Below are 14466 nucleotides of genomic sequence, written 5' to 3'. Positions count from 1 at the left end.
CATGCTTAGGTCAGGTAGATGCAGAATAAAACTTCTCTAATTTGTCCCAATAAAGTCCCTCAAAGCCAACTTCAGATAATGCACCTGTTACGTCAATGTGATTCTTTCTCTACCTCCTACACCAGCCATCGTGCATTTCTTAAGAGATATTGATAATTTAATAGTAATTAGCTATAAAATAGCAACTTTATGCTGAGGAATTGGATTGTGACAACCCAAACCTGTGTAGTACCCTTACGGCTAGAAGATTGGAAACTCATTCCAACAGTCCTGCTCTCAGGAGGAAAGAGCATCTTTTTGTCCAACCCAGTACACTATTGAGAATCCAAGATCAGGTTTGGAAAAAGCATCTAGTTGCCCAGTCAATTTATCCAATATTTCTGCTGACAGTTTCCTTGACTCGCCAATCCATTTGTTCACCTTGTAAGGTCTGTAAGCATAAGCCTGACCATTTTTATCATTTTTATACACACCTTGATTCTCCAGTAACGTGTAGCCCGGTCATAGACCCCAACAGTGCCATTTGCCAGGGCATATCCAAATCGACTCCCATGCATGTGGCATAGTGCTGTGATAGTCTGCGAAGGGAAAACCCAAAAGCTTGATGTACCTTGGTCAGAATAATGTCTATGTGCGAACAGTTGTACATAGAAAATACTCATTTAATGAGGCATATGGGAGGGGTAGAAATAGAACCAATAATCTGGATGATCTATCCCAATATAGACTTGACAGGAGGTTCAAAACAAAATCACTGAGAAAATAATTGCCAGGTCCTTTTATCCTACTGGTTTCCATTATCCACCATTTCATGTTACCTTATTTACTATTCCATACAGTAAAAATATTTTTATTTAATTAATTCACTGGATGTGAGCATAGCTGACAAGACCAGCATTTACTCCCCATCCTAACTGTGCTTGATAAGGTGGTGGTAAAGTCACCTTCTTGAACCGCTGGAGACCATGTGGTATAGGTACACCCACAATACTGTTAGAAAGGGAGCTCCAGGAGTTTGATGCAGCAAAGGTGAAGGAATGCAGATATATTTCCAAGTCAGGACAGTGTATGACTTGGAGGGAAACTTGCTGGTGGTGATGTTCCCATTCGTCTGCTGTCCTTGTCCTTTTGGGTGGTCGAGGTTGCAGGTTTAGAAGGTGATGAAGATGACTTGCTGCATTTGTAGATGGTGCAGACAGCTACCACATGCATCAGTGGTGGTGGAAATGAAAGGTGGGTGAATGGGGTGCCAATCATATAGGTTAGTTTGTCTTGAATGGTGTCGAGCCTCTTCAGAATTGTTAGAGCTGCAGTCTACAGGCAAGCAGAGAGTATTCTATTACACTCATGACTTGTGCCTATTAGATGGTGTACGAGCTTTGTGGAGTCAGAAGGTGAGTTACGCTTCTCGGAATTCCCAACCTGTGACCTGTTCTTGTAGCCATAGTATTTATTTAGCTGGTTCAGTTAAGTTTGTAGTCAATGGTAAACCCCAGAACGTTGGTGGCAGGGGTTCAGTATAGGAATGCCATTGAATGTCATGGGGAGATGGTTAGATTCTCTCTTTTTGGAAACAGTCTTTGCCTGGCACTTGTCTTACTTGCCACTTATCAGTCCAAACCAGAATGTTGTTCAGATCTCGCTGCATGTGGATATCGATTCTTCAGTATCTGAGGAGTTGTGAATGGTCCTGAACACTGTGCAATTATTAGCAAACATCTCCACTGGACCTTATATTGGAGGCAAAGTCAATGATAAAACAGATGTTTGGACTAGGATACCACCCGGAGAAACTCCTTTGGGGATGCCCTCAGGCTGAGACAACTGTCCACCAACAACATAACCACTTTCCTTTGTGCTACATATGACCCGAAGCAGGGGACAGTTTTCCCTTTGATTCCCACTGACTTAAATTTTACCAGGGTTTCTTGATGCCACCCTCAGTCAAATGCTACCTTGGTATCAAGGGCAGTTACCCTCATCTCACCTCTGCAATTCAGCTCTTTCATACGTTTTTGGACCGGGCTATAATGAGGCCTGGAGTCTAGTGGTCTTGGCAGAGCCCAAACATAGGATTGACAAACAGATTATTGCTTGGTAACTGCCACTTGATAGCTATTGATGACACCTACTCAAGGCCAAGGTAGATCATTCACTTGGCACTCCTGGCTGCAGACGGTTGTAAATGCTTCAGCCCTATCTTCTAAACTGATGTGCTGGGCTCTGCCATTTTTGGGGATGGAGATGTTTGCGAAGACTCTTCCTCTTCGTTGTTTAACGTTCACCAGCATTCATAACTGGATGTGGCAGGACTGTAAACTTTGATCTGATCTGTTGGCTTTGGGATTGCTTAGCTGTCTATAGCATGCTGTTTCTGCTGTCTAAATGCATTTAGTCTTCAGTTGTGCTTTCAACAGGTTGGCATCTCATTTTTTTGCCATGTCTGGTGCTACTCCTGTCATGTTCTCCTCTACTCTTCATTGAACCAGGGTTGGTCCATCTGTAAGGTAACGTCTGCTAGCCAAAATAAAACAACCTTTAAGAAGCCTTTCACTAATATTCAGCAACCGACAGGGCAAATGGACTTTCCCTCTATTCCCTCTAGAGAATAAATCATGGCCAAATAGGTAATGGTGGTGAGGGATATGCCAGGCCATGAGGTTACAGATTGTAGTTGAATACATTTCTTTGTGGCTGATGGCCCACAGCGTCTCATGCATGCTCAGTTTTGTGGCTGAATCTAACCTATTCAGCCTAAAATACAATGGAAGGTGTTCCCAATACTGTCACAGGCTGATAAATCTGCGACAGGTAAATTTGTGAAAATTAGGTTAAGTAGGTTAACCCTCATTTTGGTTCTCTCATCATCTGTCCAAGGCCCAGTGTGGCACATATGTCCTTCAGGATGTAGCCAGCTAGGTCAGTTTAAGTACTATCAAAATACTCTTGAAGGTATGTTGAAGTCTCCTACTCAAGACTCTTCTGTGCCCTCGCTACTCTCAGTGCTTCTTCCAATTAGTGTTCACATGGAGAAGCACTAATTCATTAGCTGAGGGAAGACGGCAGGTGGTAATTAGCAGGAAGCTTTCTCACCCACATTTGACCTGATACCATGAAACTTCATGGGGTCTGGAGTCAATGTTGAGGACTTCCAGGGCCATTCCCTCCTCACTATAGCACTGCGCCAGCAGACCTCTGGTGGGTCTGTACCCATATTCAGACAGGACATAACCCAAGGATAGTGAAGGAGGAGTTTGGATTAATGGTTATAAGATTTGATTTATTTTTTTAAGTATAACTATATCAGGTTGTTGCTTGACGAGTCTGTAGGACAGCTCTCCCAATTTTGACACATGTCCCCAGATGTTAGTGAGGAAGACAGGGTGTGTCCTTGTTTCCAATGACTAGGTCAGTGCCAGATGGTCTATCCTGTTTTATTCTTATCTGATTTTCCTGTAGCAGTTTGATACAACTAAGTGGCTTCCTACCCAATTTCAGAGGGTATTTAAGAGTCAACCCATGTTGCTGTAAGTTTGGGGTCATATATAGGCCAGATAGGGTAAGGACAATAGATTTCCCTCCTTGAAGGACATTAGTGCCCTAGATGGGTTTTTATGACAATCTGGTAGTTTCAGATGAGCCTTTTATTCCAGATTTATTCATGAACTGCATTTAAATCTTCCCAGCTGCCATGGTGTTATTTAAACTTCGGCCTCTGGTGCATTAGTCCAGGGATTATGGGATTATTAGTCCAGTAACGTAAGCATATTACTACATGAAAACTGGAATTGACTTTTATATGGAAATAATAACCAACTTGCTAACACAACATGTATCAACACAAAAACAGAATTACCTGGAAAAACTCAGCAGGTCTGGCAGCATCGGCGGAGAAGAAAAGAGTTGACATTTTGAGTCCTCATGACCCTTCAACAGAACATGTATCAACACAACCAATATTATGAGCTATTGGCAGCTCAGGTGCAATATACTCTTTAATGATGAAACGTGAATTTCTGGACAAGTTTCATTGAGATCATCATACTGCTACTAATTGCACATGGATCTTTGAACATATTTCTGAATTGTTATAACAAAAGATTTACTACCATTCTGTGCAAGTTGTAAGTATCTGATGCCAATGTACTGTGCCTCAGAACAGTCATACCCCTTTATGCAATGGACAGTCTAAGCAAACAAGTTTTTGGCCTTAGCTGAGTTTGGCAGTATGCAGCAGCAATCACTTGCCTCCCCAGCACATAAAAACCCAGCAGGTGAGTCCTGAACTGCCCTTGGCACCTGTAGCTACTATTCAAAAGCAGCACTGACACAGGCCTAACAACATCTCACCTGCCCATTTTCTTACAACAGTTCATGACACTGAAGGCTAAGGTTTCTATTTTCCCCTTCAATTTTCTTCCCTCCTCCAGTCAAGGCAACTTCAGTTAGATATTATTCACAAGCTGAGCTGAATAATGACCTGTATAACATCAGCTGAACTATAGTATCTTGCTGAAGAAGCCATCGTTCAGGTGCCTAGAGAAGGAAGGTTGGCAGTTATTTGATCACAGCTGAGCCCAATTCTATCCTCACCTAATATTTTCACACGTGCACTTTGGATGTGTGAAAATTGATATAAGGAGCAATAAACCTAACTTTTCTCTGTCACACAGACCTAGAGGCTAATTGTAGTGACCCCAACATCAGCCTGGCTGATATCAGCTAAGTCAGCATAAAGCTTGCAGTGTTATTGGCAAGGGGGAGTGACATTAATATACAGAAAGACATGAAAATAAACTTTTAATACCAAAGTTCATCCATAGGAAAAGCATAGCATCATGACAGACTTCACTGCATAAATTCACTACTAAAACTATTTTAAGTTTTCATTAGTGGCTAATCATTGGTCCAATAATTTGTTGGTGCACAGGGGACAGAATCCTCCTTACCTCTGTCTCTGCTATTTCTGCCATGATTTCATCTTCTTTGAAGACTCTGATGTCAAAATCCTCTGAGCCAGCCAGAAGCTGTGAAAAACATTAAACATGTCAATGGTAATGCATCATACTTCTCAATACATTGGAAGGAGTTTTTTTGTTAAGCTGGAAAATTAGCTGATTGTCCTGGTTCAGTTTGTATGCCCTTAGAGTTGGGATATTCATGAATGAGATAGTTAAGAGGTATGAATGCAGTGACATAAATAAAAACAAGGTGAATATTATAATATCCATACATCCCTAGCCAAAAATCAATAATCGAACATTAAGGTATGGAACATTTTTGACTGATAAACTGTATTTCCTCCTGTTCCGAATGACTTTTTATTGAATGATGTGGACTCACCTCCTTCTTCCCATCCCCGTCAAAGTCACAGAGTGCCAATGATCGGACATTATCGCCAGTGACCTGTGAGTAAAAACCAGAAACATTTTCAACTTAAATCATTTCAAGCATTTTTCCTCATTTATCATGTAACTGACATTGAAGATACCAGGCATATCTCAAATCACTGAGCTTGTTAAAAAGGGTGAGTTCTGCTTTCTTTTATATTCTTTCAAGGGATGTGGACGCAGCTGGCTAAGCCAGCATTTGGTGCCCAACCCTAATTGCACTTGAGAAGGTGGTGGTTAGCTGCCTTCTTGAACTGCTGCAGTCCATGGCAGTGTAGGTACACTCACAGTGCTGTGAGGGCGGGGTGGGGGGGGTTGTTCCAGGATTTTGACCCAGCGACAGTGAAGGAATTATGTTATAATTCCAAATCAGGATAGTAGTTCCAAGTCAGGATAGTATTTTGGAGATTTGTAAGAACATTAGGTTTGCATGTGCATATGTGCATTCATGTCCTTGCACACCTGTGCTTGTACAACAACTCACATTTATATAGTGCCTTTAATGTAGAATAGTCTCCTAAACTGCTTCACAGAGGCATTATCTGACAAAAATGGAAGCCAAGCAGGGACGACTGAAAACTTAGTTGAAGGAATGGGTTTTAAAGTGAGTCTTAAAAAACGGTGAGGAGGGAAAGGGTTTTGGAAGGAAACTTCACAGTGTGGCGTTTAGGTGGTTGATGGCAAGGTTGCCAATGGTGGGATCAAAGGAGGAGGACTACATAAAAAGGTCAGTATTGGTACAGATTGTAGGGCTGGAGGAGGTTACAGGGAGTATCGAGGGCCTAAGTGGTTATGAATATAAGGATGGGGAATATAGATTTAAGGATCAGGGACAGTGGGAGGCAATGGAGGTCAACAAGGCTAGGTGATAGATGAGCAGAAACTAGTGCATCATAGGATAACAGCAGCTACTTAAGGAGGATATGGTCAAGCAGCCATTGGTTGCTGAGAGGTTGAAGAGGGTGAGGAAAGGTAATGCCATACAGTCAGTCACAAATTATATCATTTTTTGACTTTGATTAGAGCTGTTTCTGTGGGTATGGCAGGCATGGAACTTGATTGGAGACTCAAACATGGAGCTATGGAAAAGATGGATACAGGTTTGGGAGGCAATAACACATTGACAAACTTTGGAAGAGGAAAGTGGGGTTGGAATTAGAGTAGCACTTTGCAAAGACAGAGAGGTGAAGGGTAGGTTCTGTGAGAAGGTGGGAGACGGTGGAGATTTGAACGAGCTGGACTGTACCTGAGGAGACTGTCATGAAAGTATAATAATTCTCAAAATATTACTGTGATTTATTGTAAAAGTAGGTTAACAGTGGGATTTGGATAATGTGCGAGCATGCCTGCGTGATTTAATTGAATTGGAGACAGCTGGTCTGGAGGCTTTGACTCATCAAAAGAAGCTAGGTTTGAAATGCTAAATATGCAAACATGGCTGAAGTTTTGGAATGTGAGGTAAGAAGAATTTACATTTTTAGATAAATCAGGGTAGTTTGAATTTCAAAGAGATGGCAGGATGTTACACTGAACCAGAGAAGCTAGGCCAAGTGTGTTTATTTTTCCCGAAGGTTACTGACAATATAAGCAGCATGAAGAGATTTATATTATGAGAAAGGTAAAGTTCCAAAGGCATATGGGAACGATGGAATTTGCAGCGAAAGGGAGAAACATGTATAAAGGAGAAGAGGCTATGTGTCAGAGAGAAAGGCATTACAAGATCTACCAGAAATGTGAAAAGCCTCCAGTATTTTTGCATTAATCTGCTGTCTACAGAAACTGAAGCTGGTAAAAGCCACTTTGAATTCTACTGTCCAGGGAATTGTGGTTACTTGCCTGGATGTGTTTAAATCTATTTTTTTTTAACCATTGTCTTAATTGGGGTGTAACTGGAAGACAGATTAATTAGTGGGGGCTAGGAGTAATTAAAGTAGTAATTTGTAGGCCTATGTATGCGTTTGAGCATCTGTAATGATTCCACTTGACATCGAAAAATGCTGAAGATTCTCAACTCCATTTTTAGGGCAAGTAATTTACTGTTGCTCAGTCACTGGCATTTTTACTGTTTGAGATTTTTTGTTGAAAACTACAGTACTCATGCAGAAAACTATATATTTTGAGTGCAGAATTTTTCACTACTGTTTGTCATACTGTGCAATATGACTTACACTACCCTTCTCCAACATTAGGAAGCAAACCTAGAGACTGTTAAAAAGCCCATTAGTGCTTTTTCGAAGCAGATTGTACACAATGTACTCAAAACAATTGCAGACCTATTTAATCTGTCTATAAAACATTATTAAAAGCAGGCATGAGACTGGAATGGTTGTATCAATTAAATTATAACTATTGCTTTTATTTTAGAAAGTATATCTAGCTGCCAGCTAATTTATAAATTCAGTTGTAGAACTATGCATGATGAGAGGGACTATCTCCTCAACACATGCCAGCTTCCCAAAGTGGAACACAGCAGAAAATTCTTCGGGGCTGGTCCCACTTGCCCCAATAAATATGGGCATGTAAATTAAAATGAAACACAAACGACAGGAAACAGGGGACAATGTATTTCCAATCATTTTTACCTTGGTAACTCTAGGTGCAAGGAATGCCTGTGCATTCCTGGTGTCCAGTGCTGCTGTGGGTGGTGGAGAAGGGATATATATTACACTGTGTAGTGCCACCCTGCCCTACCTGCCTTCCTACCAAATTCTGGGATTCGCTTCTGGTGCAGTTCTCTGTTTCCATACCGTCCAGAAAAGGTCATTTCCTTCCTGATCAAAGCCCTGGAGTGCGCAGTTCCCTCCGATAATTGCCAAGGGAGAAGGTATTTCCCCAAGTTGCCCCAGCACAATTGCATTGGCTCCGTCTGCCACCTACAAACAGAGAGACAGTAAGTCACGGAGTTTCTGAACATGTTGCTTTAATAGCAACCAACAAGTGCTGCCCCTGGTTACACAAAAAGTATGTTGCTATCAAGAGCAGGCTTCATAACATCACATCAGGGAATAATTTTCTTTTACAAAATGTCTCTCAAAAAATTGTCTCTAACTGACAGTTCTTGAATTAAACAAAATAACAAGTTCAATTACAGACATCAGTAAGTGTAGAGATATTTAATCCCCTCTAAAGCACTGAGGAATTATGTGGCTAGCCAGCAAAATTAATTTATTTAATTATTCAACAATTCTATCTAACTTATAATAACCTGAAAATATTTTACATAAAGGTAATTGCATTTCAATTCTGTCACCAATGAATGGTCTATATTTAGAGCACCAAGCATAATAATTGGAAGGCATTTTAAACTAAGATCAGGATTGTGCATTCATATTCTGCTTATATAGTTCAGCCATCTGGCTGAACAGATGGTGTAGGAGGGAGGGTTTCCGATATCTGGATCATTGGGATCTCTTCCGGGGCAGGTGAGACCTGTACAAGAAGGACGGGTTGCATCTAAACTGGAAGGGCACCAATATCCTGGCTGCGAGATTTGCTGGTGTCACTCGGGAGAGTTTAAACAAGTATGGCAGGGGGGTGGGAACCAGAGCAATAGGTCAGCAGGTGAAATAAATGACTGGGAACTAGTGAATATGCCCAGTATGACTAAGAGAAAGAGCAGGTAGGGAGCAATTACTGAACACAGTGGGACTGGGAGTCTGAAATGCATTTGTTTCAATGCGAGAAGTATAAAAAACAAGGCAGATGAGCTTAGAGCTTGGATTAGTACTTGGGACTATGATGTTATTGCTATTACAGACTTGGTTGAAGGATGGACAGGATTGGCAGATAAATGTTCCAGGATTTAGATGTTTCAGGCAGGATAGAGAAGTATGTAGAAGAGGTGGGGGAGTTGCACTGCTGGTTAAGGAGAATATCACAGCTGTATGACAGGAGGACACCTCGGAGGGCTCATGCAGTGAGGCAATATGGGTAGAGCTCCGGAATAGGAAGGGTGCTGTCACAATGTTGGGGGTTTACTATAGGCCTCCTAACTGCAGGCGGGAGATTGAGGAACAGTTATGTAGGCAGATTTTGGAAAGATGTAAAAGCAATAGGGTTGTTGTGGTGGGTGATTTTAATTTTCCCTATATTGACTGGGAATCACTTAGTGCTAGGGGTTTGGATGGTGCACAATTTGTATCCAGGAGGGCTTCCTGAGACAATATGTAGATATTCCAACTAGGGAAGGGGCAATACTGGACCTGGTATTAGGGAATGAACCTGGCCGGGTGGTCGAAGTTTCAGTAGGGGAGTATTTCGGGAAAAGTGATCATAATTCAGTAAGTTTCAAGGTATTGGTGGATAAGGATAACAGGAGTCTTCGGGTTAAGGTGCTTAATTGGGGGAAGACTAATTATAACAATATTAGGCAGGAACTGAGGAATCTAGACTGGAGGTGGATGTTTGAGGGCAAATCAACAACTGACATGTGGGGGGCTTTCAAACATCAGTTGATAAGAATTCAGGACCGGCATGCTAGGATGAAGGATAAGTATGGCAAGTTTCAGGAACCTTGGATAACGAAGAATATTGTGATGTTAGAGGGAAATAAAGGAATACAGTAATGGATAAGGGATTTGACTTAAAATATCCCAGCATGCAATACCACAATTGCTAAGTAGTTAACATTTACAGTTCAGGCTGGGACAGAGAGAATGCTGAACCTTGCACATTCTCAGGGCTTGCGAGCATCAGCAAGGTGATATTGGATGAAGAAGAATGTAAATATGATAGATTGGGGGTTTTGGGAGTTAGACTGGAGTCAGAGGATGGCAATAACATAGATTAAGTGTGCTCTTCAACAGATAGGGGAAGGACAGATGGTCCCAGCTTAGATAAGAAGGCAGGTCTCGACCTGGGTGAAGGTAGGGTCAGATGATGTATGTACCTTTGTACCAGAGACTTGTCTGTTTAATGTAAACCTATATGTTGACGAGATCGAAATCTGGAAACTGTTCTTGTATGTGACCAATAATGTATAAATATGATGAACACTTGTAGTTTAGCAGTGTACTGTCTCAAGCTGCATTGAGATGGTGCCCTCCTTGCAATTGCTCAAATAAACGATCGTAACCTGTACCTGAGTCTCCTGTGGTTCGTTCATCAAAGACACCACAACAGTGAGATTAGTCAAAAAGAAAAGGGAAGCATTCGTAAGGGCTAGAAGGCTGGGAACAGATGAAGCCCGTGGAGAATATAAAGAAAGTAGGAAGAAACTTAAGCAAGGAGTCAGGAGGGCTAAAAGGGGTCATGAAAAGCCATTGGCAACCAGGATTAAGGAAAATCCCAAGGCCTTTTATACATATGTAAAAAGCAAGAGGGTAGCCAGGGAAAGGGTAGGCCCACTCAGGGACAGAGGTGGGAATCTGTGTGTGGAGCCAAAAGAAATGGGAGAGATACTGAATGAGTACTTCTCGTCAGTATTTACCAAAGAGGATTTAGTGGTCGATTTGTCTAGGGAAGAGTGTGTAGATAGCCTGGATCATGTTGAGATCAAAAAAGGGGAGGTGTTAGGCGTCTTGAAGAATATTAAGGTGGATAAGTCCCCAGGGCCAGATGGGATCCCCCAGAGTACTGAGGGAGGCAAGGGTGGAGATTGTTGGAGCCTTGACAGAAATCTTTGTATCCTCACTGGCTACAGGTGAGGTCCCAGAGGACTGGAAAATGGCCAATGTTGTTCCATTGTTTAAGAAGGGATAATCCAGGAAATTACAGGCCAGTGAGCCTTACGTCAATGGTAGGGAAATTATTGGAGAAGATTCTTTGTGACAGGATTTACTACCATTTGGGAGCAAATGGGCGTATTAGTGAGAGGCAGCATGGTTTTGTGAAGGGGTGGTTGTGTCTCACTAACTTGATTGAATTTTTCGAGGAAGTGACAAAGATGATCGACGATGGAAGGGCAGTGGATGTTATCTACTTTGACAAGGTCCCTCATGGCAGACTGGTACAGAAGGTAAAGTCACACAGGATCAGAGGTGAGCTGGCAAGATGGATACAGAATTGGCTTGGTCATAGAAGACAGAGGGTAGCAGTGGAAGGGTGCTTTTCTGAATGGAGAGCTGTGACTAGTGGTGTTCCGCAGGGATCAGTGCTGGGACCTTTGCTGTTTGTAGTATACGTAAATGATTTGGAGGAAAATGTAACTGGGTTAATTAGTAAGTTTGCAGATGACATTAAGGCTGGAGGAGTTGCAGATAGTGAAGAGGATTGTCAAAGGATACAACGGGATATAGATCGGTTGGAGACTTGGGCAGAGAAATGGCAGATGGAATTTAATCTGGACAAATGCGAGGTAATGCATTTTGGAAGGTCTAATACAGGTAGGAATTATACAGTAAATGGCAGAATCCTTAAGTGCATCGACGGGCAGAGGGATTTTGGTGTACAGGTCCACAGGTCACAAAGTGGCAACGCAGGTGGATAAGGTAGTCAGGAAGGCATATGGCACACTTGCCTTCATCGGCAGGGGTATTGAGTATAAAAGCTGGGAAGTCATGCTGCAGCTGTATAGAACCTTGGTTAGGCCACACTTGGAATACTGCGTGCAATTCTGGTTGCCACATTACCAGAAGGATATGGAGGCATTGGAGAGGGTGCAGAGGAGGTTTACCAGGGTGTTGCCTGGTCTGGAGGTTATTAGCTATGAGGAGAGGTTGGAGAAACTCGGATTGTTCTCACTACAGCAACGGAAATTGAGGGGCAACTTGATAGAAGTTTACAAAATTATGAGTGGCATGGACAGAGTAGATAGTCAGAAGCTTTTTCCCAGGGTGGAAGAGTCAATTACTAGGGGACATAGATTTAAGGTGAGAGGAGAAAACTTTAGAGGAGATGTGCGGGTCAAATTTTTTACGCAGAGGGTAGTGAGTGTCTGGAATTCGATGCCAGAGGAGGTGGTGGAAGCAGGTACGAAAATGGTGTTTAAGAGGCAGCTTGACAAATACATGAATAGGATGGGAATAGAGGGATACAGACCCCGGAAGTGCAAAACGTTTTAGTTTGACAGGCAATATGATCGGCGCAGGCTTGGAGGGCCGAAGGGCCTGTTCCTGTGCTGTACTTTTCTTTGTTCTTTGTTATGATTACATAGGATATAAAGTACAGAAACAGGCCATCTGGGCCAACCAGTCCATGCTGATGTTTATGCTCCACTTGAGCCTCCTCTCTTCTAAATCTATCATAACCCTCTATTCCCTTCACCTTCATATGCTTGTCTAGCTTCCACTTAAATGCATCTACACTATTCGCTTCAACCACTCCCTGTGGAAGCAAGTTCTACACTCACTACTCTGCAAGTAAAGAAGTTTCTTCCGAATTCCCTATTGGATTTCTTGGTGACTATTCTAGTTATGCTCTTCCCCACAAATGGAAACATTCTCTCTATCCACTCTATTAAGGCCTTTCATAATTTTAAATACCTTTATTAGACCATCCTCCAGCCTTCTTTTGTCAAGAAATCAGAATTTCTTAGATCACTGCACCAAAGACTCCTCTATTGAAATGCACTATATTATGGAAAGGCTAAGTGGGTGAGCACACTTGTTTCACCGGTAAGCAGTGAGCTCCAATCCAGCACAGAGGGGATGAAATTCTCCTTTCTCTAACTAGAACAATGCTACAGCCAAATGAATTCCCAACAGTTGGAACTGGGTAGGCAGAGGCCACTATTACCACTATATGACAACTTAATTCAGAGATTAAAAATAATAAAAGTGAATAAGGTAAAATATAGGGTGAAGTCATTAAAATTAATTTTGGTAGCTTTTGTTGGGCTATGAAGCAAAATGAAGAGTGTCTTTGAAAATCATGGGCGGAATTTTACAGCCCCGTCACAGTGGGGTGAGGCCGTAAAATGCAGCAAGCCATTCAAAAGTCCATTGACTTCGGCAGGACCAGAAAATCCTGCCAGTGGGAGGAACTGTAAAATTCCACCCCATGTTTCTTCAGTTTTTTTCATTTTCCCACTGACTGGCACAAAGGATCAAGGCATACTGATTCATTTGTTGAACTGGAGATTGTGAACACAGAGTACAATGACCTGAAAGCAGCTGATGAAGGTAGAATGGAATCATTAGGACAAGAGTGAGTGGGGTTGTAGCACAAGTGAAGGTAGTCACCAAAATCTGAAGAAAGGATAGAATGGGAGTCAGGAACACCAAATTAAGGGAAAGGAAGAGAGTCAAAAATTAAATATCAACTACCAAACAGATAAAAGAAGGAGGAAAAAGTGCATTTATGTTGCACTTTCCAGGACCTCAGGACATCCAAAAATACTTTACGGCCAAGGAAGTACTTTCTGATGTGTGATTGATGTTTTAATGTAGGAAATGTGACAGCCAATTTATGCACAGCAAGGTTCCACAAAGAGCAATGTGATGATGACAAAAAAAAACTTTAAGTGATGTTGATTGAGAGATAAATATTGGTCAGGATACCTGGGGAAAAACTGCCCTTCAATCCTTCATGCCATGGGATCTTTTACATTCATCCTAGAGGGTAGACAGGACTTCCATTTAATATCTCATCCAAAAGACTGCCAGTGCAGCACTCCTTCAGATTTTTGTGCTCAAGTTTCTAGAGTGGGACTTCAACCCACAATCTTCTGACTCAGGGAAGAGTGTGCTACCAGCTGAACCACAAATGAATCATTCCAGACAAATTTACATAGCTATAAACATGGATTGCTAGCAGGCCATATGACGCTAATTCATTCAGAAATGCATGGTGTCAGATTCAGCCAAATGCTTTAAAGGTCACACCTGGCAACAATAGAACAAAAACATATGCACATGCAGAACTGCAAAACTAAATAACACAAGATCACGAGTGGAATAGTCACACTGGTGAAAATCCTACTAGTTATTGTAGTTTATGTCAGAATTTCCAAGATGATTGATAGTTTTGGGGAAAAAGAATTAGATTTTATAGTAGGGGATATCGTTTTTTTAACGATATGATATATATGGGTAAATGTCCAATCTGAAGGAGTAGTAAACTAGCAATAAGACAGTTTTCAGGGACGTGATAGGTAATATGTGATATGTGGAGGCATATACCTCAAGGATGTTGGGAT

At 41.8% G+C, this 14466-nt stretch overlaps 1 protein-coding gene across 2 annotated transcripts in view; it reads right to left on the bottom strand.

The window, feature by feature from the left end:
• bbs2 (Bardet-Biedl syndrome 2) overlaps window positions 1–14466 on the bottom strand; it is an 81956-nt gene that overhangs the window by 56960 nt on the left and 10530 nt on the right. For both annotated transcript variants that reach the window (XM_041192730.1, XM_041192731.1), the window contains exons 4-7: window positions 8138–8263; window positions 5344–5406; window positions 4950–5027; window positions 474–578 (exon numbers count right to left, since the gene is read on the bottom strand). In XM_041192730.1, the coding sequence (XP_041048664.1) occupies window positions 474–578; window positions 4950–5027; window positions 5344–5406; window positions 8138–8263 (372 nt within the window). The remainder of the gene's footprint in view (window positions 1–473; window positions 579–4949; window positions 5028–5343; window positions 5407–8137; window positions 8264–14466) is intronic.

The sequence above is a fragment of the Carcharodon carcharias genome, chromosome 7 (genome assembly GCF_017639515.1).
Source record: "Carcharodon carcharias isolate sCarCar2 chromosome 7, sCarCar2.pri, whole genome shotgun sequence".
Lineage (NCBI taxonomy): Eukaryota > Metazoa > Chordata > Chondrichthyes > Lamniformes > Lamnidae > Carcharodon > Carcharodon carcharias.
This window is presented reverse-complemented; position numbering and strand designations above follow the sequence as displayed.